The 25,000-nt window shown below is 34.8% G+C and overlaps 1 protein-coding gene across 11 annotated transcripts in view; it reads right to left on the reverse strand.

Moving 5' to 3' along the window:
- The window catches only part of FOXP2 (forkhead box P2), a 568,485-nt gene that overhangs the window by 38,474 nt on the left and 505,011 nt on the right, over positions 1-25,000 (reverse strand). For 10 of the 11 annotated variants that reach the window (XM_056118036.1, XM_056118034.1, XM_056118033.1 and 7 more), the window contains 4 exons: positions 12,496-12,709; positions 10,203-10,307; positions 3,095-3,182; positions 1,439-1,522 (listed from right to left, as the gene is read on the reverse strand). In XM_056118036.1, the coding sequence (XP_055974011.1) occupies positions 1,439-1,522; positions 3,095-3,182; positions 10,203-10,307; positions 12,496-12,709 (491 nt within the window). Of the gene's footprint in view, positions 1-1,405; positions 1,523-3,094; positions 3,183-10,202; positions 10,308-12,495; positions 12,710-25,000 lie in introns of those variants that run through there. The other variant, XM_056118038.1, reaches the window with a different exon arrangement.

The raw sequence follows: 25,000 nt of genomic DNA on the forward strand, positions 1-25,000 counted from the left end.
CAATTAGCAATTCTTTCATGTGTGGTTTATGTAATGTAATACTTCAATTACATTATTCATTCAGGTTCTGTTTTGGATTATAGGCTGAAAATTCTTTATTAGTGTAGATGTAACCATGCTGCTGGAGTTTTAAAAAATTTACTGATTGAATAATTAATTGGAAAAGAACAAGCTGCAGATTCCTGATGGATTTATGAGACAATTATTCTGTCTTGTGATTATCTACATTATACTATAGAAGCAATGAGGGAAAAAAGCTTATTGAAAAGAAAAGTCATAAATACAGGATCAAAAAGACTCTCAAAAGTTAATTTTTAAAATTAAAAACTCAGACATTCTAGAGTTAAAAAAGAATTATGTAAGATTCAAAAAGATACATTTCTCCCTTTTTCCTAATAGAAATCTGTTTATAGTATCCGACTTTTAAATAAAGCACAAAAATCCCTCTAATATCTCAGTAGAAAGAAGCAGTTTCACAGAATTTTAAAAGGAGTAAAATTTGAATATTAATTGATGATTGATAGCAGAAACACAAGGAGAAAAATCATACAATATGGTTCATTCTCTTCTTTCACTACTACAAAACCAAATGATTTTTTTAAAACCAAAAGACATGGTGGTAGAGGCTGGCAATCACAAATCATCAGGCTATACAGGGGTCTTATTAAAAAGTATCCCCACAAACTTTCATTAAACTAGAGTTACCCAGTTGATTACTCTAAGTTTCTGTGCAAACATTAGCTGAGTGAGATAAAGCATATTCTTTTCAACAGTCTGTGTATCTGACTACATTATTAGGCTGTGCTTACATCTCTTACATATTTTTGAGGGAAACTGCAGTTTTTATTTTCTATCATCACCCATTTTTCTTTCTCATAAGCTCTCTAAATTAACACTACGTGTCCTATAGAGTAAAACATCAACATGTGAAACACATCTTAACTGAAATAACAACCAAAGAAATAGGGCAGAATTGGCTATAAAAATACTATGACATTTCTGGACAAAATATTTGATAAAAATCTATTTATATGTATTTTATGATTGATCTAAGTTCTCTTCAGGATATCACATACCTTTCCATTTATGATTCATATTGTTACTGCTTTGCAGGTTGCTCAAAGTAGCCTTCCTTTTAATATCTGTAAACCTATCACAGAAAGATATTCTCTCTGGCTTCAGCCTCAAGGCAGTGATTTGTGCACTGAGAGGTGTACTTTGTTTAGTGTCACCCATGGTGTAGATTGGATAGATTTTGTAAAAGATAGCATTACTTTAAAAGAAACATACAATTTGACAAGCGATTGCATTTTACTTTCATTTTATTGCCATATTTTTCATCACACTCATTGTTTTCTAACTGTCACTGAATTGTTCATTTTCTTAGTCTGTTACATCGGTAGAGCTATTTACTGTTTATAAAGCAATATGCACTTACAGGTTTGGGAGATGGTTTGGGCTCTGAGGGTCGCATGTGCAAGTGGGTCATCATTGCTTGAAGACGTTCTCGTTCTTTAGAAAGCTGTTAAGAAAGAGTGAGATCAGAAGCATTTTAGAAATGACTGATACAGCTATTTTATCGCTGAGATACATCTTATCATTGAGCTTGTCTCAGAGTAATGATTCCTGCATATAAAAGTCTGTGTCAGTAGGAACTTATCTGAGAGGAAATGCAACTTTAGCTATGGAGGGGGAAAAAACTTTTATAGCTTTCCTTATGTTCAAAGGTCACAGAAAACAAATAACACTTCATCTTTTTGTCAATAAGAGAATTGAGGTCACAGTTGCCTCGACAGTAACAAGTTACTGAAACCATAAATTAGAAGGCCCATGGTGTCTCTTTAAAGTCCTGTGGACACTGTTAGCAATGGACTAGTGCCAACAGCTGTGAAGGGGTGAAGGGTTCTCAAAGCGAAGTGCCTGCCAGGATTGTCTACACACTTCATGCATTCCCACTGAGGTCCAGTTAGTGCCCCCTGCAATCTGCCATCATCAATCTAATTCAATAGAGTGACAGAGACCAGGCAGTGTGAAACGCTGAACTCTGCCACGGAGTCGGCATCTACACTTGCACTGGGTCTCATTACAACTGAAGGACCTTACTTTTCCATCAGTCAGACAAAGTAGGGGGAAAAAAAGAGGCATAATTGGTCAAACTGCAGACTGTATCATCAGCCAACCTCTTATGTTTTTACCCTGCCTTTTCTAAATGGTAAACAGTCAATAGAGAAACTTCAAGCTATAGCAGTGGTCATGCTTTCTCTGTGTTCTTGATTATTGTGTAAATAAAAAAAAATTGAGTAGCTCTCTGGAAAAGGACAACAACATAAAACTTAAGAAATGCAGGAAATTATGGAAAAAATAAATGATGCATTCAACTAAATGAAGCAAAGTAAAGGTCTGGTTGAGAAGACAGATAATCTTTAAGCTAAAATAATATTACAGGAAGCCTTAAAGGATTAATAAAAACATAGCAAGAATTATATTTAGAGTTATGATTGCCTTTTGATAATTTTTGTAAGTTCTATTTATTTTTTGTTAAATACTATTTCAATATTAACAGAATTTTTAAACTTGAAGCATTTGATACAACACAGCTGTCATAAATAATTTGCTATTACTCTCGGGAAGACAAGTATTATGAATTTTTATAGTATTTAAAGATACACTAGAAGTAAAAAGGAAAAAGATATTTTTCAATTTATTACATTATAGGCAGGATATTATAAAGACATCTTGCTATAATATTTTATGGGGGAAATAATCAGATTAACACATGTAAAATCAATCTGCAATAAATTCAAGTCCAATTAGGAAGTTTGGTTTATTCCCTACTAGGTAAATATCAAGATTTTATTTGGGGGATGATATAACCACATATACTGAGTAGCCTAGGGTTATGTAAGTCCAATTGATATGCACATTAAGCTAGAGTTATATGCCCCAAGTTATGAATTATTGCCATCATTATAAATCATATAAATTCCATGAGTGTCTATTAGTTGTGTATTAAAAGACTGAGAATCTTTCCAGTACTCGATTTAACACACCAGACATCTGATCAGAGTCTCCCTTGAGTGAGCATTTGACAAACCTGTATTTCTAACTGTTGTACCACCTGCATTTGCACTCGACACTGGGCAGTGCTTCGGTCATCCAATGCATGCTCATTGTTAAGGTGCCTGAACAAACACAAAACAGAAAGCGGAATCTTTAGCGATGGTATATGCTCTACTTAAACACCCTCCGCTTACACTAAAATTTCCCCTGTGGAGGGAATAAAGAATCATGTGAAACAGTACAGAAAAAAATTTTTTAAGTATTATGTACTTATGTGTTTAGTGGGAATAATTTATATACTACAGAGACTGTTCAGATGGCAGAAAATGGCATTCTTGCTAAACTTACCAGCTTTGCAAAAATATTTCCTCCAAACCACTTACAAAATAATAGTAGAAATAACTAGATGTGTTTCATATACTTGGGCCATTTTTTTAAAGGGGTGCCTTATAAATATATAAACCAAAGTATTTCAAAGAGAACAAAGGCAATCTCTATTCCATTTTGGTAAAAACAATCTGTAGTTACTACAATATTATTGAGTAAGTGGTCTTATTTTTATAGTATGTAATGTGAATTAGGTAAAGATGAAAAATTTTCAACCTAAGGAATTATCTATACATCAAAGAATGGTTACTTGCTGTTACTAATATACAAAGTGCATTGAAGATTTTGATAATCATATGATTAACAATTCATGTCTAGTGTCCTACATGGGAGACATCTTAAAGTTATATGAAAGTCATGATAAATAAGACAGTCTCATTATCTTAATGTAATCTTGATTATGCTTAGCCATTATTATTATGCTTCAAAAAATCTTTTAGTAGTGATCTGTTAATACACTAAAAGTAATTTGAAAGAACAACATCTTCAGTAAATATGAAACTATTCAACAAAATTAACTAACTTTTAATATATAATATTTATTGGTCCTTAAATTAAAACTAAATAAAATTTAATATTACTTATATTAAGATTTTTACCAAGGCATCAATGAAACTATGAGTTTAAGCTATATTTTCATCAGTGCATTGAAGTGAAGTGATAAACTGGACAATTGTTACCTATGTTTCCTGAAATAATGAAAGAAGAAAATATATAGGGATTGACATACATAAGAATTAAAATGATGTTTCTAAGAAAGAACTTATGCAAGTACTTCTAAAAGATGTAGAATCAACAGTTATAAACCTCTCTTCCATTCTGTGCCAAATCCCAATAAATTAAATCAGTTTGTTCCAATACCCCCTCACTGATCCTAACAGCAAAACCTTCATGTATCGTGATGCAATTGCCATTCTTGGTTGAACAGAAATCATGGACTAAAATAGGGAAGTAAATCAGGTCAAGTTTGAGGTGTCTGCTTAGAGTGCAGGAAAGGCGCTTTCACTGTATCTGTCTGCCCTAAGCTCAGCACTGTTCGATTTTGTTGGAACATATCTGTAATGAGGACTTAAGATCAGTTTCTGGAATGGAGGCATAGGGTGTTATAATAAAGTAGAGATCAACTTATGATGTTAAATGTCACTAATTTCTGATTAACAGGGCATTACTCTTCAGGTTTACTCTAAATTTTAATGCACAATGAGACAAATATTTATCCGTGTGGTATAATAGTTAAATTTTTGAAGAATAACACTGCTACATTCTCGAAAGCTGTTTTTTTATGAAAATTTGAAAATGTATAAACTCATATTCATTTATTTCATGATGATGCATATTTTTTAAAAATGCTTTGGCAAAGAGCAGAGATTACGATATAAATGGAGTAAGATAAGTAGACTATACAGTTTGACAAGAATAGATATATTCAACATAATGTTTATTTTGCACTAAACTGCTTTTTTAAAAATGAATTTTTTTGCACTTGTTTACTTCTAGTGATAATCAGTATCCCATATTTAGAGAACTGAAAAAAGTACAAAATGTTTGCATTATATATGTGGGCCTTAGAGACCTATTCAATTTATCTATGCAGCTTTTATTAGAGTAGAGACTGTAGACTACAATAATAGTCAATGAGGTTTTGTCTTGATTGAATTTTTCAGGAGAACACAAAAGAACCTTGCCATTAAAATAGTCCTTTATTCTCCTGTATGAAGGCGAAAGGTTTTTAAAGTGTTGTGATGTTCAGTAATGAGCCTCTATCTAAATTATCATTGGTGACAAACTCACAAAGCACTTTTCGAGGACACATAGTTATGAAATGCCAGAGCTGCCACTTTCTTTCCTGTAATTATAGGCTAGCTTGCAGCCCTTCAATGATCATTTATAGAACAGCCTCCAGTGGATTACTGAGAACTTGAAAAACACATACATACCTCTGCCACATCTCCCTTCTCCTTTCCTCGCTATTGTTTACCAGTGATATGTAAAATAATAGTGCCTATTCATTCCCCCTACTTAATTATGCCAATCAAAGTACAGAAATAGTGTCGGATATAAATACAATGCAATAAGACTAAATAAATAGGTTGAGTATTAACATTAAATTATGAATTTATGTATTTATGACTATTTTTGTGTCCAAATTATTCTCTTTTATGTTTTTATAACTATCTCAGGTACTACATATTGCTGTTCTAAAATTCTTTATGATTTATAAATCAAGAATGAGATAATACTGAAAAATGAGAGGATTGGTAGATTTTCTCAGTCAGTGCCTAATTGCTGTTTCAAAATGCATATGCAAAGGGACATTTCATTAATCATTTAATCATGTCCCTTGCAGGAAGTTGGAACTAATGTTGCAAATACCCTTTTCATTTGAATGCTCCATAATACTATCTTATGCATTTGATATATTGCCTATGTCATAAATTACAGCTGCTTCAAAAGGACCAAGTGGGGTTGTTATTTCTGAAGATGCTTGTTATAAAACCTTTATTAAGTTTCGCTTTTTTACTTATTGCTAGTTCTATTTCACAGCTTCATACTAGCCAACAATAATACTCTTTCTGATGGCAAAGGTCTGTAAATTACCCATGCAATCACTAACACCATTTCACAGGCCTGTTCTACTTCTACTGGTCTGCTAACAAGGCGATTACACACAAATTACTGAATGCCTATGAAATATTTAAATGCATTCTACTCTACTATGCATTAATAAGAGCAAAGCAAGCTCTGGAATTCTGGTTAGCTCCAGTCCCTAATGTCTCCTAATGAGCCTCTTACCGAGACTGCAGTTCAAACAGAGAGGTGAAGAAAAAATGCAAAGGGTGCCTTCAGAAAGGCAGCACTGAACAAACATTGTATGAGCCAGTTCTAATTTATGGGTCACTTTATAGGTATATTGATTTTGTTTTCAAAATGGAATAAATGATGTGGTCGACTGACGTTCTTTCAAAACTGTATTGAATCCATGTGCTAGGTAGGTGGCATGAAAAAGAAAAAAACGTGAATAGGCAAATTTCTTCCTAAAAATAATTAAGCAAGCATTTCATTAATACAAAAAGTAGGAAAGCTTCCTTCTAACTTACATAGTGCAAAATTCTCCTTAACAAAGATTTTAAGGTTATGAGTGCACGTGGTAACTTCAATTATGCATACCCCAGATTAACAATTCAATTTTGACCTCCATATTTTTCAGATTCATTTAAAGTTATAGCATTTTATAAGCTAAAAAGGGATCAGATTTAAATCCAAGTATGTCAGACTGTTTTAACAAAATGTTTCACTTGCATATCACTGGTGTTTGATTTATTTTGCATCAAGCTTTTTATGTTTAAACACTGACAGGAGTTTAAATACAAAATGTTAGCTGTCACTATTCATTTAGCTGATTATGTGAGATGCCTTAGTTTTGAAAGATGGGGGCACTGTCACCAAAAGAAACAACATTCTGACAAGTTCAAAGAATGCCTCTTTTGAGGTCATAATTTTGTAGCCAGTCTGCCTAGGCAAAAACAAAGAAATAGACAATACTCACTAAGTGAGAGCCTAATTTCTAGAATGGTCAGAATTTCTAGAATAGTCAGCAACAAGAAAATAGGAGGAAAAAAAAACCACATTCCATTAAATAAACTACGGCTTCCATGACCTTTTTCTCACAGGGCAGTGTCAAATCTTTAAAAACATAGTTTTGTAATAAAACTTAATTCATTTATTTCCATCGGCTTTTTTTCAAAGGTTAGTATTTTTATGGACACTAATAATTCTTCATGGAGAATTTATCTATTGTTGTGGCTGCATCAATGTCAGTTTGCAAGCATTTGCCTATGCAGGTTCTAGAACACTTGCATGCTAACTGCAGTGTTCTAGTTTCAACTGTTCAGCTTAAGCTCTCAGTGCAACCCAACCCACCTACAGTCAAGCTTATTTGGATTCAGTGGAATGATATTTAATTTTGCAGACAAACTAAGTGCATTAAAGTTTCGCCAGATGTTATTTCACTTTGACATTTATGGATAATAATGAAGAACTAGTATTAAATGCTTTTAGCAATCTAGGAAGATCCTCAATTAGCGATCAGAGGAGCGGTTAGTTTCTGTCAACACCTACTTCATACTAAAATTCAAAAATATTTCCTAAACACTTATTTTAGCCTGAACACAGCTATCCTCTGTTGGCTTTCCATTTAGTGCTAGGCAAAAACTGAGGAAATCTACATTCTGTTTGGAATGTAATTTGAGAAAGGGAATTTGAGACATAATGCACTTTATACTTTTCTTTGATATTTAACATATGTAGCCTAAATTTTAAAACAATGGTTAAGTTACTCATTACCAAATTAAAGCCCAAGTTATTAACATATTTCTAGAATACCAGAAATAAAAATAACAGTTTTTTTTTATAACGAGGTCTTAGAACAAAGTTTTCTAGAAGTTTTAGAACAAATTTTTCTAAAACAAATCTTCATAACACTGAACATAAGATTTCAAGAAAATGTATAAATAAGAAAACTGAGACCTGAAACCTTTCATGGATTTTTTGAGTAGTCTAACTGTATAAAAAAGATTGCTAGTCTCGCCATCATTATGAAAGCAATTCTTCTAGATAATTCGTTTTTCTAAATTTCACTTTCTATACAGATATCTTTTTCTAATTAACAGGAACAAATTAATTGAATAAATATTTTGCTGCTAGACAAATTTCCACACATTTTGAGAAAATCCAAATATGGAAGTATCAATAATTAATATTTCATTTTAGTAGAGTATACTGCCATTAGCTCTATTATCAGAATTCATCACAGACCTTTGTCTTTGAATTAGAGAATCTAAAGTACATCATAATAAAATGGACTTAAAAAAGGGCCTTAAAATCTACTGTCATTAGTTCTGTCAACCTTATAAAGTTAATGGCTTGGAAAAATGGTCAGTCTTTGGAAACACAGTTGATATTTAATTGAAAGAAAATGCTTTTAAAATTATAACTTCTTTAGTTTTTCAAAACACTAGCAAAAATACAAAAAGGAGTCGAGGGATTCAAACTCTTCTATTTGTTAGTAATAAAATATAGAAATATTTGAAGTTAAAAATATGATCTCTTCCATGTGCTATACATGAAATCACACTGAATTTAAATCTATGAATTTTGGTTTTGCTTTTTGGGTTATACACACTAGTTTACAAGGGTTACTCTCATCTCTAAGCTTAGGGTTCATGAACATTGATGTTTAGTAGACCATCAAGTTCTAGGGAGTGAACCTGGGTATCTTGCATGCAAAATGTGGCCACACTGTTCCTTTGGCTAGTTCCTGGGCCTTAAACAATTATTTTGAATTCTGTTAAAAAAACAAGAAGAATAAAACATAAGGTGATTGGTCTAGCCTTGTGGTTTAACTGGCCATATTTTAGAAATAGCAATAGTCCTCTAAAATTATTAAACAATAGGAAAATTGTGCCACACTAATAAAAATTAATATATTCTAATAAAAATGCAAAAGCAGTAGTGGGAAGATAAACAAACGTATTTTCTTTTTCTTAGAAAGGAACACCAGTAAAGTTATATAAAATATTAAGTGTTCTTTGCTTAGAATATTCTAAATTAGCTTAATATCCAACAGTACCATAGCTTACAATTGTTGTTGCTACAACAAGAGTGCAAATTTTCATTTATGGACACATACAAAAACCGTAATATTTTATGAAGCAAAATGTTTGGTCAGAAATGAGAAAAGTTTAAAAATTCTTATGGGAGACTTATTCTAATTTCGTTATAAAGGTATAATGGAATTACTGAAGACTTGTGCCTGGTTTTTAAGGTGCTTTTGCTCTGTACCCTGTAGTCTACCATTTGTAAACACATCTTTTTGATGTTTCTGCCAACAGCCTGGCAACAAAGCAGTGCCATTTCAAATGAGCTAATTAACTTAATTGTTGATGAAGCATGAAACAGTTCATTCACCCTGTTAGCTGCTCCATGACAACATAAGAGTCTCAGCCTGTGAAGTTACTCATCTCCATAAACCTATCTGTAACTCTCTGTTTAGATCTCTTGTACTCTGGAAAATATTTCATGAAAGATACATGCTTTCATTTGAAAAATAACCTTGTAACAGTTAAAAAAAATTACTGCATGAAAAAATTAAGAATACACACATATTTTCGAGCTAGAGAGGATATAATCAGACAGACATACAGTCCAGCATGTTTATGATTCTGAAGACAACAGATAACAGCAAAGATAGAATAGTTTTAATGTTGACTATTATTCACTTTCTTTATTTAAACCTTGGGTTAACTCTACATATTAAATATAATTTACAAGAGGAATATAATTTCTGCAATGAAAAGATGAATTTGTAAAATATGTTTCTGAAAAATGTATATGTATCATATGACTCCTCACATAATTTTACTTGAATAATTTTAATAGAAACTTGAAAGTTAAATGAGTTCTGCAAATCTGTCTCCTGATTATAATGCCACGGTAATTAATAGGAGGCTAATATCTTTCATTCATTAAGAAACCTTTATTGAATGCTTTATTAAACACTTTTCCTGAGAAGGTAAAGATTAAGGGTGAAATTTCTAAGCCTGACTTTGTTAAGCCACTTGTTGAAACACTTAGAAAACTCCAAGTGTGACTTATGATGGACCTTTATTTTCTTCAGCTTTCTTTTGTTTATAACAATGTGCCTGAAAACTCCCAGACAATCTCCTCCCTCCCCTGAAAAAAAGTTAAATACCTACTTTAAAAACTGTCCAAAATCTTCACAAATGCTTTCACAGCCTGGCCATTTGCAAACTCCATGGCCATAGAGAGTGTGAGAGGCCCCAGTCTCCTCATGTGACGAGCTGTAGCAAAAGAACTTGGCGTCAGATTCATCTCAGAAAGCCATAATCGTTGCAGGCTGCTCTCGCCTGTCAGGTTACGATCAGTGACAAACAGGTCAAAACAGGTCAATTCAGCTCAGAGCAGTCAGAAAAATTTAATCGTTCTATTGAATAGTTCAACTGCCAAGGCTAGATGATGTTCCAATTAGAGGAGAAATAGAGCCAAAGATGACTGTTAATAAAGGATGAAAAACTAAGAGGACTGTATAAAAATCATATGCTAATCCTGCCATATGACCTTAACGTAACATTTACTCTAAATAAAAAATATATATTCATATGTGGTCAAGTGCGAAAAGAAAATCTCTGCCATTTTTAAGAAAGTAACAGGACAGTTACCATACAATTTTTGAAATGATCTTTTAAAGAAAGAAAGACCTGTAGGATCATCGAAATTATTTAACATTTATGTGCAGGTCATAAATATTTTCTCTTGTTTTAGTTGATTAGAAAGATTTTCGCTTAGAACACAATTCATTAGTTATCTATTTATACTAAATACAAAATAATTTTTGTAAGTGAATATTGTAACTGATAGATCTGGGAGAAATCAGCTTTCCAGAAAACGTGTAATTATTATGAAATAAATAATAATCAAATTAACATCAATGAAAAATAGGAAAGCATTCAGCAGCATGCCATTTTAGAACAATAAAATCTAACAAGAGAATTATTTTTATGATGCTTTAATGACAACCAAAAAAACACTAAACTGTAACACTGAACTCTTAAATGTTTTACTATTTAATGTTTCTTTTTTGAAAAATAAAGTAACAAAAATTGTTGCATGTAGGTATATACTCATATTACATAACATAGCAATCCCTATGTATTATTTATATGTAAAGCTTAGAGCTTAATATCATATGAGACCTAAAGCACTTTGTTAAAAATTATACACTTGCATTTCACCCTCCACTTTTATTTGCTTTTTGGAGATTCACACACAACAATGCTTGGGAGTTACATCTACCTCTGTGCTCAAGTGTTGCTTCTGGAGGTTCATGAAGTACCCTACGGTACCAGAGGTTGAATGTAGGCCTGCAGCATGCAAAGCATGTGTACTGTACATTAAGATTCTCTCCTTATCTTGTCTTGCCTTTTAAAAGCATTTAGTTCCGATGGAGAGTTGTATTTTACCATAAACGTTTTGCAAGTTTTGCAAACTTGAAATATTATCTAAAATAGTGTGTTCAATGTTGTTAAATACTTTTTAAGTCAATTTTTTCTTTATGAATTTGAGTAAGACTTATATAGAAAGTTAGCACCATAAGTTTACTCTCTCTTACTTTTCCTTTTTTTGCTTTTTTGGGTCACACCTGGCAATGTTCAGGGATTACTCCTGTTTCTTCACTTAGGAATTAATCCTGGTGGTGCTCAGGGGACCATATGAGATGCTGGGGATTAAACCTGGGTTGGCTGTGTGCAAGGCAAATGCCTCACCTGCTGTTCAATTGCTCTGGCTCAAATTTACTTTTATGAACTTGTAAATTCCATCAATCCACAATAAAATTAATAAACCAAATAATGTTTCTCTGATTTATATTTGTTTTTATGTTTCTTTATTTCTGTTCTCTGATTTTTTTTGCTCTTTTTTTTTGAAGGCGTCACATCCAGCAATGCTCAGGGGTTACTACTGGCCCTGTGCTCAGGAATTATTCCTGGAAGTGCTTGGGGGGCCATATGGGATGCTGGGGATTGAACCCAGGTCGGCTCTGTGCAAGAAAAATGCCCTACACGCTGCACTATCGCTCGGGCTCTATTCTCTGATTTTTAAGTACATGTTTGAAACAGAAAATCAGGTGGATATGAGTGCATCTTTAGTTATTTGAAACTGATTCTAAAGTTGTAAAATATAAAAAAAATTTCCAAGCAACCAGATTGATTATAACATCTTATTCATAGAAATATATTGACAAAACAAATCTACATACATCTTTGAAAATGTAACTACCTTCAGTTAAATTCCCCACTGAATCCATCAAACTGATGACCTGAACAGTTTATTGCAAATAAAAATGGTATATAAGATAACACAAACATTTCTATTTCATTTGTTATTCTAAATTTTTGCCTCTATGAAGTATCAGTGATTATTTTGCTTTATCAACAGTGACAGTAACAGAAAAATAAGTCTCATGAGAATTACCTGTCTCGCCTAGCATTTAGAACAGAAGACTGTCCATTCACTATGGAATGATGGGTTATTGGTGGTGATGCTTTGGAAGTGGTGGAGGAGGTAGTCGAGGAGGAGTTGTTAGTAGTGAGGTCTAGCCCTCCATGTTTAATGGCATTGTCTTCCATACTGTGAACTCCAGTCACTTCTTTCCACAGCTGCTGAATCTCAGCAGGACTTAAGCCAGCTATAAAATGAAACAAAGCCCAGGTATACAACCAGGTAAAGTTCAGATAGTGGAAATAGTGTATAACTAGATTAATGTCAAAAATAAAAGCGATACTACCAACAGAATTAAAATAAGGTAATAAACCGCATCAGTACCACAGATTTTCTCTTGCATAACTGGCTAGTTGTTAAAGACTAATGAATGGCAAATAATATTGAGAATTATTATAGGAGGAGTGATAACAAGAATTAGTGAAAAATGAAATACCCAGAAAATTCTATTTGAAAATTAAACCATACATCTTGTACGTGGGGTGTGGGGGGGGTGAGAGGGAGGGGCAGAACAGTGCTTGGGGGACCATGTGTTCTAGGTATCAAACCTGAATGCATGCAAAGTACATGCTTGAGTACTTTGGATCCTATCACCTGTCCCAGTGGTGTAGAATGATATTAAATAGAGAATTAAATAGCCTCTTTTAAAATAAGTATTCTCTATTAAATAGAGAATTAAATATTCTCTATTTAATAGTAGCTTTTACTTGTTGGCAGTATTGTTTTGATCAGAGTGGGGCTGAAAGATAAACTGATTTGAAAATAAGATTTAGCAAATAAAATTATAAAAAAGAATGGAAACAATTCAGGGAAAAACAGTAATATATTCGATTCAAAATAAAATAGATTTGACAACTATTTGGATATTTTGAAATTTCTCAGAAAAGAATAAAACTACTGAAAATCATTCTGAGGTCCTGAATAAGTAAATATACTTATGTACATCGATCAAGATATTGAAAGTTTTCCATTCAATACTGAAACTGATAGACTAATCTACCTACTCATTTAAAAAAAAATCCTTGATACAGATTATGCAAATTCATCTGATTTATGCAAAAGAACAAATATACAAGGTAGGCATAATCTGTTAGACTATAAATACAATTTGAAAACAAAAAATTGAGACAACTATTGCTTAGAATTTTAAACCTATGAAACAATACATATATGTGCACACATTGTACTTGCGTAGACTTATTTACTTTCTATTCTGGAGCCACACCTGGTGGTGTATAGGGCTTCCTTCTGGCTCTGACCTCAGGGATTACTCCTGGCAGGCTGGAGAGACCATATCTGGTGCTGGGGATAGTACCCAGGTCAGCCTTCTGCAAGGAAAATGCCTTACCCATTGTACTGTCACTCTGGTCCCTATTTTTTAAAGTTGTGTGCCTCCTCAATGTTGCTTAGGGGCCCAAGAAACACTCCCTCTGTTCCTGAGTGAGAGGCTAATAATTTGGAGTTGGGGTCACTCTGATGGAGCTTGTTAGCCACCAGGGCTACACCTGAAGGTTCTCTGAGGACAGACAGTGCCTGTTATCTAACCAAGAGCCTCACCCACAAAAGCAGTAAATTTCACTACTCTGATTATCTCCCCAGGCCCACACATTTTCCTATGCTGTATACTTCTGTAACTTACAATTTATGCTCTTTAAACCTCACTATAATCCAACAGAATTTATATTTATTTGGGTAGAGGCCTGGGATCACACCCATTGGTGTTCAGGGACCATTACTGGTTCTGCTTAAAAGTGACCCCAGAAACCACATGTAATACTGACATGCTGGAAATTCAAACCAGTGTTGTAGCCACTGAGGCAAGAAGCTTTTCTCCTTCCTGCTCTCTCTCTCTCTCTCTCTCTCTCTCTCTCTCTCTCTCTCTCTCTCTCTCTCTCTCTCTCTCTCTCTCTCTCTCTCCTAGTGTATGGTTAAGGAAACAGAGGTTCAAAAATATATTCATTATCACAAAGCTTACATCCGGTAAGGGTACAATTTAAATCCAGGCAGTCTGACTTGAATTCCTCTGCTCTTAAAATACAGATATTCAGGAATGACTCAGTGACAACAAGGGCCAGCCTTATAAATGTGAGATCTTGAGTTCAGTCTCCAGTGCCATCCACATGTACCAACCACTCTTCTGGCACCTCCAGTACTGAAACAGCGTATGATCCCAGGAGCATCCATCAGGTACACGCAATCACAATTAAGATGTGGAAATCCCACTAAGCACTAGAACTAAAGCTGTACAAGCATTGTACAAGCATCACAGCTGAGAATGCTAATACCTGCTGAGTGTGTGCATTAATACCTCAATGGCCCCCAGAGAGCTTTATCACCAGAATGTAAGCAAGCACCACAACTGAATGAGTGATGTCAAGCAAGTGTGTGACGGCTGCAGGTGTTTCCCAACAAGCATTGCAGCTGTGTGTGTGTGTGTGTGTGTGAGCATCACAACCAGATGAGTACCATCTCAATGATTACCATAATCAAGTGTGCACAACCTTCAGTGAGCACACAATTAACAGCAAGGAAGGGGAAATACTGAATTGTGAAATGACTGAATAGAGAGGGGTGAAAATTTACTTGCAAGTAGAATTGTAATTCAATGAGCACTTATAAGACCTGGGTTCTATACTAACTGTAAGTTTTTTCATCCAGACTCTATCTCCTTCGCTGGAAAGCAGCTTCAGGATTAAGCTGGTTGGCGTGCCTTAGCACATGGCATTCTTCAAATGATAAGCAGACTCTAGATTGGAGAGACAAGGTACTTCCCTTGCATTCTGTTGACCTGTGTTCAATCTTCAGTACCATATATCTAGTTTGGAGCCCCACTAGGAGTGATTCCTGAGCACAGAAACTGGAGTAAATCCAAGTCACAGCCGGGTCTGTCTCCCAAACAAATAAGACAAGCAAGCTCAGGAAGGTGAAGGCTGTTGCTCTAAATCACAAAATTCCTATTATCTGGTATTTATTACTCTGTATTTAAATCTATAGAATCTAAATCATGAAACCACCATGTTTGGAAAGTACTGAATTAATTTCACTCTCCATAAGTTGCTATACCCACACTAACCAATGGACAGGTATGTATGTGTAAAGTGGAATGAAAGAGGAAGACTGTGGGAAAAATCACATAATGATGATGAGACTCTCCTAAACCCGCCCCTGCAAGACAGAAAGTCACTGATCTAGAGACACAGCAGCAAAGAGCTCAGAGTGATCGATGAATTCTCACTATTCCAAACACAAAATTGTGTGTGCTATCACAGTGGTAACCTTAAATTGCTCTGCCTATCATAATGTCATACAGACAGTCTATTGAAAACTAGCATTTTGGTGATTTGGGCTCAAGAAGATAAGACATAGCTTAAGACTAAAAAAAAAAGACAGGATAACTCATGTTTCTGAAGTTTGTTTGCTTGACTCCTACAAAACAAAGAGAGTGCTTCGGGAGCTGGGAAGATAGCTGGGAAGCAAGACACTTGCCTTGCATGTGGCTCCAACTGGCCACATCCCTGGTTTGAAGCTGCAGCACCCCATAAGATTCCCTTGAGTACCACTAGGGGTCACTCCCGAGCAGTTTCAGGAGCAGGCCCAAAGTGTAGTCTGGTGTGGCCCAACCTCCTCACCCATGAGCACCCCCAAAACGGTGCTTAATAAAGATAGACGATTGCTGTGTGTGTGTGTGTGTGTGTGTGTGTGTGTGTGTGTGTGTGTGTGTGTGTGTGAATTCTCTAAAAAATATCATTCATGTTTTCATTCTAGGCTTTTTAAATAATGGGGGGAGGGGCAGCCCAGTGGTGCTCAGAGGCTATGTTCATGGCTCTGTCTTCAGCAGTCACATCTAGACATGCTCTAGGGGGAGCAGGTGTGGTCCTGAGGTGAACTGAAGACAACCACATGCCAGGCACTTTACCTCTGACCCATTCATTCTAACTTTAAACTAGGATTTTTGAATCTTTTCTGGCTATGACTACCTGTCTGTATGGTTAGGTGCCCTAACCAATTCTTCTGGTGAAACAGTACATCCATTCTAGACGATTCTTTGTGTGACAGCACAAAGTGTCTTGTGCACTGCAACATTCACCATTTTGCCCTTTGCCCTTCTCCTCCACTGTCAACTCTAAACCCCAGAAACTGCCCTCAAACTTGTGCTCCACTCTTATCATTTGCTTTTTTCTACCAAATACCCTCTCTTTAAATGTAAACAGTTGCAAATCAATCCCTGCAGCTTCCCACACAATGTCTCTATTATGTTTCTAAAAACACTTGAGACAAACAAAACAAGAGAAAAAAAAAAGACAACAATCCACCTCAGTAAGGCAACCTGTGAGATACTGAACTTTATTGTCTGATTCTTGCCTGCCTTTCTGTCTTCTCTTGTCTTGCTCTTTCTAAATTTCATTTTCTCGTACTACCATTTTGCAGGCTGCTCAAACGTTTCACCATTTACTCTCACCATTTGCTCACTTATCAGATTCTTTTCTGTCTGTTCCACTGTCTAAGCTGAGTGCTCTCACTGCACATGGCCCCATGGTGTTCCACTCCAAGGGTTCATATTCTAAAGCTTTCAGGACACATGATCAACCTCTGCTCTTCTCTCCCTGCCTTCAGCTATTCCCATTCAGACTCATCCCACTTTATAATCACCAAGAATCCTTTTCTGCATTTGCAACTATCAAATTACTTGCAATACTTGCTATTATCCAACTTGCTCCAACAGAATTTAAACTGAGAGATTTCTTATTTTTACTGGTGGATCCCCATTCCCTGAAACAGTGTCTGGTATATTTTCAATAAATACGTGTTGATGCATTTGACTATACCAGACTTATCCAGTTCTCAAAAACATCTTGATTTCACATGAACGTTCTGTGGCTATTATGGGTCATGCATTTATAAATACTCTAACCTAAGTTTCAGTATTTAAAGACTTACGAACAGTACTAGTTAATTCTAACATACTGAGTGGCCAATAACATTTTATATCTTAGTTACATACCCTTAGATGTTTCTAGAGACATCAGTTACAGATATTATTCATTAATTTAGGTTTTGGATTTTAGTAACTATTTAGCATAATTTAGCATAATTAAATGCTAATTTTTAAAAGTAGATATTTATTATACTATTTGTTTGCATTAAAATTAGTGATGCTAACAAGAGGCATGTAACAGACATTATATACATTGTCCTTTTATGAGCCAATAACCTGTTTACTCCCCAAATAATGATTTTCAGTTAGAAGAAGAAATAATAGTGTTTAAACATCATAGATACAAGGCACAGAGTAAATGGTGTCAAAATGATTCCTCTTAGCAGGAGTGGTTCCTAAAAGTGTGTATAGTACAATCACTTAAGGATATTTTAGAACTTCCAATGCCCAGATAAGATCAAAACACTGAGATCACAATTTCTGAAGTTAGGATACAGACTTCAGTAGTTTCTGAAGCTCCACAGATAATTCTAATCTACAGAGAATTCAGGAACACATTTTAATGTAAACCCTCACTTTGTTCAGGCAACAAAGTTTTCACATCTACAATTTGTCAAGTTATTTTCTATGAATACAAAACCATTTACAGGTCTGAAAGAAATACCCAAACAATTTTGTAAAATTTAGAAAGCTTTATGAGTTTCAAAGATTAGAACAACTAAAATAACTCTAATTACTTGCAGAAATTAATTTAAATTATTTTTTAGGTGGCAGTAATATATAAGTACTGTATTTTCCTAAGGGTTTTCATGGAACATCTCTCTAAGACATCTGCGGTCTCTCCATCTTGCAGATGTTCAGTAACAAAGAGAACTTGGATTTCTTTCTCTTAAAATCAGTGCTATACAGATATTTTTTTTGAGGGAAAAAAATCTCTCCTTTTTATGATCATGCTCAATTAATTCACTTTTAAATGCCAGGCATAGGCTTAGAATTCATTAAGCAATGTCCAGTCTAGACATCCTCTGTCACTTGCTGTTCATCTGTTTTGCATCTCTATGTTATTTTCATGTATTTATCTTTCATTCCACACACCCACCCCAACTTTGTGGTTGAGGGTGATTGTTGTGATATTGCTGTGATGACTGAGAAAAGACACCTGTTTGCTTTGCTCATATACTTAGCTGCAGTGCTCACCACAGGTTGGACAGTTACTTACAGTGCTCACATACACAAAGTTGTGTTTGACTAGGAATCTCCGAATGGCATGGACACAGGGATTACACTTGTGGAGTAAACATGTGGAGTGGCTCTGGGAACAAGCTTGTGGCCTTATTCCTCTTTCAAAGCAGGCGGTCGGCCACTGAACCACTTAGCTGAACACTTGAGACCTTACATTTTTAAAACTAAGCTCATATTAAGGTACCTTACACGAGTACCTTAGACGGGTACCTTACCCTTGCCCAGCATTTCCTCCTGGGTAACTGCTTACAAATTTAATACCTCTCATTTATCTTTGTTTTTATATATTTTTCTATTCTTGATTCTGAAATTTCCTTTATAACACTGTAGCACTGTAGCACTTTCCTCCCATTGTTCATGAATTTGCTGAGCAGGCACCAGTAACATCTCCATTGTGAGACTTGTTACTGTTTTTGGCATTTCGAGCATGCCATGAGGAGCTTGCCAGGCTCTGCTGTGTGGGCGGGATACTCTTGGTAGCTTGCTGGGCTCTCTGAGAGAGATAGAGGAATCGAACCCAGGTCGGCCACGTGCAAGGCAATGCCCTATCTGCTGTGCTATCGCTCCAGTCCTTTAACACTTACTATTATGTATTTTACTTAAATTATTTGCCTTTCCTGCATTGTTTATCTTATCATGGACTCCTGCTCTCTTCCCTGCATTATGCCCAGTGCTCTTAAAAGTGGCCACTGCCACTATCAAGTAAAATCTCAATAAATGATATATAAAAGAAGTGTTTGAAGGACTAGAACACTAGCAGCCTGGCAACCATAATCTAGGAATCAGTGATCCTGAACTGTGTTTTTCAGTCAGGGGCCATATAGCTTTCCATGGACCCTGGGATATTCCATAGGGCAAACAGGTAAAAAACTGCATAAATGGGGGATCATGGCATGAGACAAGGGGGCCAACAGGTAGAACAGGGGACCATAGGAAAAAAACTGGAAGGCGGTTAAAGTTAGAAAAAAGTTGCAAAACACTGTTCAACGCCAACATAGAATAATATTCAACTTAAATCTGAAATGATTATTGTTTTTTCTTAATTATTTGTTTCAAAGATACATGCATGTATAATATGCCAAAATGTTTCTAAATGGATGACATTTTAAAATTCCACGGACAAAGAAAATTAAGAAGTCAAACTTGACATTTGGCCGATGACCCACATTCATTGCCAATATTACAAATAAGCATTAAGCTATTTATTTCGTGAGATGAATGAATAAAAGGATGAATTCCTAATACAATCACATAAAATAACTACAGATAAAGCACTTAAATAGTAATTATTTAATTTTGTATTCAGACTTTATGGACTATCTACTGGGTAACAGGCACTAGGCTAGAAATTAAAATTTGATCATTCATAACTAGATTATACATCCTTGGGGCATAAATTGTTGAAAAAAGTCAGTGGTTTACTTATTAGTAAAAATTGCATTAGCAGCCTTTCACATTCAAAAATAAAAGATCCATTCAATGTTCTTTCATTTTTCATTTAATTACTGTCTAGTAATTAATTTTTAATATTAAGTAATTTTATACATTATGATGCAAAGCAAGCCTCCATGAATTTTTAAAGATCTGCATCTTATTTAATAGTTTTCTGCATATTTACTACGGATGTTTATAATTAAAAATAAATTTGTTATCACTCATATACTTTGTTGAACCAATCTGATATTCAATAATATGAATGATTAACATTTTATAATGTAAAATATTATGTTTCAGTTCTCATTTAAATTTTACATTTTGAAAAACTAGAATAAACCCATGGCCAACTGAACTGAATCAATGAAATCTGTAGACGCTGCAAAACTCAAACTTCCCTATAAATTTTGATATCTGGGACCTCATTCTCCCTCTCTAGAGGTAATGAATACTCCTTCAGATATAGGACATTTTCATTTATAATGTGGCCATGGTCACGGTCATGGTCCTCCCGTTATTCATCAATTTGCTCGAGCGGGCCCAGTAACGTCTCCATCGTGAGACTTATTGTTACTGTGTTTGACATATTGAAATACGTCATGGGTAGCTTGCCAGGCTTCGGCTGGGCTGGCTGCACGCCAGGCAAACGCCCTACCGCTCTGCTATGGCTCCAGTGATGTGGCAATTTAAAATTTTAACTACAGGTCAAGGTAACCACTAGGATTAGTCCATCTTTAAAATGTATGTTTAGGACCAGAGAGATATAAATGAATGCTTAGGAGATATAATACAGCAGGTAGGGCACTTGTTCTGTAAGTGGCTGGCTGAACCGGGTTTGATGCCCCCCCCCCAGCCCCAAATGACATAAAGACCTAAGGCCTGCCAGGAGTGATTCCTGAGTACAGAGTCAGAAGTAATCCCTGAGCACTTTCAGGTGTGCCTCAAAATCATCCCCTCCCCCCCACCAAAAAAATGAAGTATGTTTAATGAAAGATGCACCAAACACATATTTTCTCCAAATGCTGAATTTTGAGGAGTACAAAAATATATATGAGGTTAATGAGGTCCAAAGTAAAAAACCTCTCCCAAATAAGAAACTTCTTGGCCACACGGATACAGCTGATTTACATACATTCCTACTATGATTTTATTATTAAAACTTTTAAGGCCATATATTTCACTGTTTTATTATAAAATAGTTTCTCAGGCTTATAAATACAAAATTTTAGTATGAGAAAATTGACTTTGTGCTTTTGATTCTTTCCTGCAGATATAATCCCAGGCAAGCAGAATATTTTGAATATAGACGACATTATGGTATTGTGTATTATAGGGCTCATGGTCCACTGCCTCAATGTACCAGGATGATATGACTTGATGTTTCAGGGTCAGCTAGTGGTGTGGTTTTTGGGTCCAGTGGGCTTCCAGGGCTCCCACAGTGCTGCTCTAGGGCTAAACTTGTAGCTAAATAAAATTAAGTGCTCTTTGTCAATCAAATTAAATCCTGCATACTGAAATTTAATCTCCATCTTTATCTATATTTTCTAAAAAAAACTAACTCAATATTTTTAATAGGGCTAGAGAGATAGTAGAGGGGTCAAGCTTTTGCCTTGCACTCAGCCCATGCAAGTTTGATGCCCTGAACACTACTAAGACTGATCCCTGGGCACAGAGTCAGGAGTAAATACGGGCGGTGTGACTCCAAATGCAATCAAAAATGGAAAATAACAAAAAAATTAATAATTCTCAATGAATTTATGTTAGCTTATTTGTTAGCTTTTACACATACATTTAAATAGCATGCACAGATAATTTTGCAAAGTATAATTTCTTAAAATAATAAACATACATTTAAATTTCAATTCACAGTGTGGGAGTTTCAGCACATAACACTGAATATTTTCCCCTCCAAGCTACAAACTGAAGACTTACTAGTATTTAAAAGAGAACACTAAAATGATAACAATAATTTTTCATGACACACATTGTTCTCGTAACTGATGCTATTATCCTGATTAGATAAAATGGAGGTCTATATAAGAACATGATTGCTGATTAAGCATAAGATTGAGGATGCCAGAAGTGGTATGTAGAAGGCACGACTGAGATTTCCATAAGCAGAGAATTCAAAGTCTAGTAACTGGATTTAGTTCAATACAGAGGCCAAAGAAACTTCAGCACATGCCTTACTTATAAAGATTTAAACTTATTTTCTACCTAAAGACATTATTTTCCTTTATTATTTGATGATTCTCTATTTCTAAAGAAACTAATCATTTAAAAATGTTCAGAATATCTGTTTTTGGTTTTTTCGTAGGCTTTTTGTCTATATACAGGTAGAGTTAGGGCTCCTGACTCTGTGCTCAGGGATCACTCCTGATGGTGTTTGAGGGAACTCTAGAGGAAACTAACAAGTTAACTGCATGCAAGGGAAATTTCTTCCTCCTGTGTTATTTCTCTGGCTGCTATTTAGAGTACTATTTTTAAAAATCTAAAATAGCCAGTAGCTAAGGAAGAAGAGATTTAGTGCTTGCATTATCCATCAGATGCCTCAGCTTTTTCGAATTTTAATTTTGAGATTTCCGTACTGTAGAATGAAGTGACACTCCTTTATGGTGGCTGGCTAGCTGACACATTCCAAATGAGGCTGTTCTGTGGATCTCCAGAATAGCACTTTGCCCACTACCTCATCTGCACAGCACAACACATGAGACTGATTTTCATCTTTTTTTTTTTTTTGCTTTTTTGGGTCACACCCAGTGATGCTCAGGGGTTACTCCTGGCTTTGCACTCAGAAATTACTCCTGGCAGTGCTCGGGGGACCATATGGGATGCTGGGAATCGAACCCGGATGGGCAGCGTGCAAGGCAAATGCCCTTCCCGCTATGCTATCTCTCCAGCCCCTGATTTTCATCTTTTTTAAATCTACAGTACACACTTTCTGCTCAAGTTCAGTCTTTTTTTCAGATTTAGTTCCTTTTCTTCACATTTTTGTATATCAAGTGCTGACCCTGTTTGGGGTCACACACTGAATTCAGGGATGTGAAAATTTAAAAGAGATTTGTGATTTATTATCAGCTAATGTTTGATTTGTATACCGATTATCTATATACCAGGGTTGCACAAAATTTCCTTGGGTTAAGAGGGGTTGCAAAACTGTTCTGCTCTCTCGACACCACTCTTCCTGCTTAGGAAGAATAAAAACAGAAAAAAAAAATCGAAGTAATTCTACCAAGATAAAGTTCAGAAATAAAAGAAAAAATTTCTTTTAGAACGATTAAAGTGTTTAAATATTTGTTCTCAAAGATTTGTATGCCTGTTTTGGAAGAAAGCAGTTGAACATCCATGCTGTAAAAACTTGAATTTTAAACTTTTTGAAATATTACATTTTTTTCTTACCAAAAAAAGTAAAATAATGGAAGATACTGTTTTTCTATTAAAAACATTTTCATATAAATATGTTGCTTCTACCACTGAAATTCAATGAATTAAATTATGAACTATTTTTTAACTTTATTTCTTCATTTTTCCTCATATTGCATTTAGTTTTCCAAAGAGTAATAATTTTTAATGCAGCATTTATTGTTATATTGATGTTTTGATTTGTTTAAATTATCCATAGAATGACTTCTAAAAAGTAAGTTTATAACTTTTTTTCTAAATACTTAGACTTTTTTTTATTGTTTTCCAAGTAATGATTCAGTCAAGGTCAATGAGTGTATCTGAATGAAATCAAGTGAAAAAAAATTCTAGGAAAAATAGATCAAGTAGATAATAATTTGATATAGGAAAAACATTTACAATAATTCTTTTAATATCACATGCCACAAAATAGTAAGTGCACTTTAAAGACTTTTATTTCACAATTTTTAATTTTTATATAATTAACACTGTATATACATGTAAATAAATGATAAAACAGAAATTGGCTGGAGTGATAGCACAGTGGTAGGGCATTTGCCTTGCACGCAGCCAAGATGGCAGACCCGAGTTCGATTCCTCCGCTCCTCTCAGAGAGCCCGGCAAGCTACCGAGAGTATCTCGCCCGCATGGCAGAGCCTGGCAAGCTCCCCGTGAGGTATTCGATATGCCAAACACAGTAACAACAAAGTCTCCAATGGAGACGTTACTGGGCCCACTTGAGCAAATCAACGAACAATGGGAGGGCATTTACCTTTACCTTTTTATGTAATTAACTATTCTAAAAATTTCTTCTTAGAGAGTCAATATTTGATTGCATTTGGCAAAGCGTATAGCAAAATCTACAATATAACCTCTGGGTTGCACTTAAAACAAACTTGAATTAAAAGTCCTTTTGTATCAAAGTTTGTTCCAAAGAAGTTCAAATGAAAATTAGGAAATAATTTTATGACACGTAATAAAATTTTACTTCTAGCATATAAGGAGCAATTCTGTTTACTATTTTTTTAGTTAGATCTTTTTCATCTTCCAAAAGTTGAGTTAAAAGATAAATGCATACAATTATATTATGTTATTATATTATAAATGTTCATACAAAATTACATACAAAAATGGACAAGAAAAGAGTTGGCTACCTTAAAAAAAAATTTTTTTTTTTGCTTTTTTGGTCACACCCAGTGATGCTCAGAGATTACTCCTGGCTCTGCACTCAGGAATTACTCCTGGCGGTGCTAGAGGCCATATGGGATGCTAGAGATTGAAGCCGGGTTGGCCGAGTGCAAGGCAAATGTGCTACCAGCTGTACTATCACTTCAGCCCCAGTCGACTACTTTTTTAAAGCTACCAGTTTCAATACTATGTGGAGACAATACCATTTTTGAGCAAATAAGATCAATATAGTCCCTCTATATGTCTCGTTTACACAAAATGTAAATTTGGAATTCT

Source organism: Sorex fumeus, unplaced genomic scaffold (assembly GCF_029834395.1).
Source record: "Sorex fumeus unplaced genomic scaffold, SorFum_2.1 ptg000037l, whole genome shotgun sequence".
NCBI lineage: Eukaryota > Metazoa > Chordata > Mammalia > Eulipotyphla > Soricidae > Sorex > Sorex fumeus.